General features: G+C 39.5%; 1 protein-coding gene across 1 annotated transcript in view; it reads left to right on the forward strand.

Annotated features, from left to right (window-relative positions):
• The window catches only part of LOC104802053 (uncharacterized protein At5g41620-like), a 2,603-nt gene extending 1,172 nt beyond the window's left edge, over positions 1-1,431 (forward strand). Inside the window, exon 4 of the mRNA XM_010525476.1 lies at positions 1-1,431. Coding sequence (XP_010523778.1) covers positions 1-1,128 — 1,128 coding nt within the window. The 3' untranslated portion in view covers positions 1,129-1,431.
• The last annotated feature ends 2,519 nt before the right edge of the window (positions 1,432-3,950 follow it).

The raw sequence follows: 3,950 nt of genomic DNA on the forward strand, positions 1-3,950 counted from the left end.
AACCGGATATGGAGCCTAGAAGAGCAGCATGCTGTTAATATGTCACTGGTCAAAGCTCTCAAGATCGAGTTGGATCGATGCAGAGAGGAAATCAAGGAGTTGCAGATGGAGAAACATGCGGATAGAGAAGGTATCACTGAGCTAAACGAGAGTAAGTTCACGAGGAGGAGAACAGAACAAGAGAAGCCGAAGAGGCGGTCAGACGGGTTGCACTGGAAATTAGGGCAAGAACTCTGCCAAGTGAAGCTTTGTCTTGCCGAAGCTTTGAAAGAACTTGAACGGGAGAGAAGAGCGAGTGTTCTTCTGGAGAATCTGTGTGACGAGTTTGCAGAAGCGGTAAAAGAATACGACGTAAGGAGACTGGCGGGGAAGTCTCCAGAGGTCGAGAGGGAAAACGTAGAAAGACTAATTGTGCATGTAGCAGAAGCATGGCTCGACGAGAGAGTTCAGATGAAGTTACAGGAAGATGAAGAGGATTCACCGGGAAATACCTGCATTGTGGATAAGTTAGGTCTCGATATAGAAACATTTCTCAGAGCTAAACAAATCCGTGGTTCAACGAAAGAGAAAAAAGGTCATCCCCTGCAGTTTAATCGCTCGAACAGATTTGAACAAAGTCGCAGTGAAAGTAAGTCACGTTCTCTTGGTCTGAACAGGAGTTCGAGCCGGAGACAGAGGAAAGGCAGTGAGATGAAGCAAAGGGTTAGCTCAAGTAAACTCGAAAAAGCTTCCAACTTGCAGAATCTGGTCGGCTGGTACGAGTACGACTACCATATTGCGACAAGCAATGCCCGGTTTCCGGAAAAGGAAATAAGAAGAGACAACCAGCCCGAGATTTTACGAGAACTATGCAGTCGGAAAAGCGAATGGGTCGGTGAGATTCACGGAATGGGATCGAATCAAGCTCCTGACTGTATGGTGAGGAACCAGTCTGTATCATCTGAAGGCGAAAAGATTCACCCAGAGAGTTGTAGTGGTAGTTCAAAGGAAATCGAGCATTGCGGTTCACACGATGTAGACAAGTCTAGAACTTGTCCGAAGCAGACTCGAAGTGTAAAAGACAACTCTCTGCAGGCAAAACTGATGGAAGCGCGGCTTGAGAGCCGGCGTTTGCGTTTGCGTTTTTGAAACCCGCGTTTCCGTGAGCCGCAGCCACATGGTATGAAGCAATCTCCGAGCCCTCTGGTTCATCTTGACCCTTTCGAGAACTCGACGCCTCACACGACGCATGCAGTTTGTTGAGTATACTTACATATGCTTATGCAAGTTATGCATATAAGCGGAAATACGTACACGGTACATCTATGCGTATGGATGGTTCCATCAGTTTGATTGTTTGGCTATTCATCTGCAATTTGCTAAACCAATGAATGTACCGAACGAGCAAACCGGTTCACGAGCCATCTCAATTAAGGAACTTCGTTAGAGTCACTAATGATAATCAGTTCACGATGCTTTCTGTAATCTCACAAGTTTGACCAAACTTTAATGACACAATCTCGCATTCAGATCCTCTTGAATCTCGTAAATTTAATTTCTCTTGAAAAGTTAAAAGCAAAGCAAATAACGTTTGACGTTTAATATAATTAGATCAATAAATATTGCATAATAACAAAAATATAATTGAAAAAAAAAAACAGCTAAGAGCATTAGCCCATCGTCCTCGCTGGGATTTCCTTTCTGCGCAGATCTGTCATCTATGTGCATCCGCCATTGCACTCTCCTACCAAAAGAAGACAGAGAATCAACCGGACCAGATTTCCTTCACCATTTCTAATTAATGGCGATATTTATTGCCCTTTTACCATTATTGTTTCTGTAGATTAGGGTTTTGCTGTAGTCTATATAAACCCACTTTATAGCAATCAAACCCTGCATTCTGTCTTTCTTGTTTTTTGCAGGAGGAGGAAGGAAGGTGGTCATGTGGCGAGTAAGTGGAGGAAGGAGCCCCCTTCATTCAAAACGAGGAGGAGAAAGGAAGGAAAAGAGACGGAGCAGAAATGGGATCTAAGAGTTCATGGATTCCTCTTTGGGGAGTGCGCAGGTTAAGAGCTTGTGGTGTGCGCACTCTATAAGGGTTTGCATGGCCTTTTAGATCCTTCTCTCTCCTCCTCTCCTCTCCGTTTGGATTGAAGGGAGCTCCTCTCTTCCCTCTCAATCTTTTTTTTTTCTTTTTTGTTTTTTTTATAACGGGGAACCACCCACGGCTTTTGGAACTCGGTGATAAACCGTCTGATTCTACGTGCAAACCATGTGGAACAAATAAAACATCCAAAATGTGATAGATTCGCTGGAGAGTCCCGTGATATTTTGGAGAATTATGGACCCTTTAACCATTGCACAGGTTTCGAAAGGTTTTTCTCTCAATCTTATGTATGATTTGTGCGTTGAATTGCATGCATATGGTGTGTATATATATATAAGGCAAGTAAGTTTTTTTTTTTGGTATGATGTAAGGCAAGTAAGTTGTTTTCTCATTATTTATATACAGATGTGCACGTGGGTCTATGCTTATGCGAGGTTCCAAACTCATCGACCATCTATATGTAGTCAGTTTTTATCAAGTGCATCACTCCGTAGGGTGGACGTGGGTATTTGAAACTCCCGGATTTTTGGGTATCCGATTTTATGGGTATTCGAAAGTTTGATACTCGTTATATACCAAAGATGAAAATGGGTGCGATGAAGCCAATGATTTGGATTGAGGGTTCGTTTTTTAATGATGAAGATATTTTTGGATACCAAGATATGAATAAAATAATGTTTATATCATTGATGTTTTAATGTATTTACAATAATATCTAAATATTTTTTTATAAAAAAAATTACTAAAATAATCCTAAAATTCAAACAATCTACGTTTTTTTAAATGTTGATGGGTTCCGATATTCTCGGGTAATTGAGTCAAGAGATGAATAGGGTAAAATCACTCACATATATCAAACCTGTCGCACTAATTTCTCGGATACACCCAAAAAAATATAATCCATTAAATTTTCTTCGAAAAAACCATATTATTCTTAATGAAACCGTGTAATTATAATTGCAACATCGTAATTGATTTAAATACAGTTGCAATAGATTCTAAATACAGTTACAATTCATTTTAAATGAGGTGGTAAAAAATACATCTAATTGTTTACAAGATCTTTAGTTGTTATACGATTGTAAATACTTCTTTTTTTATTCATATGTTAGTTATATAACAGTCGTATAATAAGATCGTAAAAAATATGAAAGAAAGGTTATTTTAGACTTTTTAAACCTGAAAGTGGTATAGAATTGAAATTTAACCGGATGAATATCCGAGTTGGCGTAGACTCGATTCATGTAAACGGAAAAGATATAATATTTTTCTAAAACGGTGAAGACGACCTCCAGGTATGTTTTTTTGTTTTTTTCACAACAATGGCATCCGTTTGGGCTGAGCCCAAATGTTTTTCCGAAATAAAATCTCACGAGGTAATTATTCAATAGGCCGAAAAAGTGGGCCCAATAGACAAAACCCAGTATATGCAAAGCCCATCACGCTATGGTAGGTTTTCCAATTTACTCGGAGCGTCGAGAGTCGGGCACGCTGGACCGTCCGATTTAACATTGAAATCCTCGCCGCAATTCCTATTTCAGCATGATTCGCCGTGTCAGAATATCGATATCATTATTCAAAATTTCAAGTATCGGTTTCTAATTTTATACCATGGATGGGAAAATTTATATTTATACGTACTATAAGATATACAGACAAAAAAAAAAATGAATGACCAAATTGTAGTCAAATGATAACAGGGTGACAGACAGATTACATTCCCACTAAAATAGGAAAATAAGAAACATCTGTTCCACTAATTGTATGGTTAATTACTTGGGGAAGAAATATAATAGAGAAAAAAAAGGTGGAATTAGGTAGATAAAGCCACGTCAGCAGGAAAACGGCGCGCGTGAGGGTCGGG

Source organism: Tarenaya hassleriana, unplaced genomic scaffold (assembly GCF_000463585.1).
Source record: "Tarenaya hassleriana unplaced genomic scaffold, ASM46358v1 Cleome8, whole genome shotgun sequence".
Lineage (NCBI taxonomy): Eukaryota > Viridiplantae > Streptophyta > Magnoliopsida > Brassicales > Cleomaceae > Tarenaya > Tarenaya hassleriana.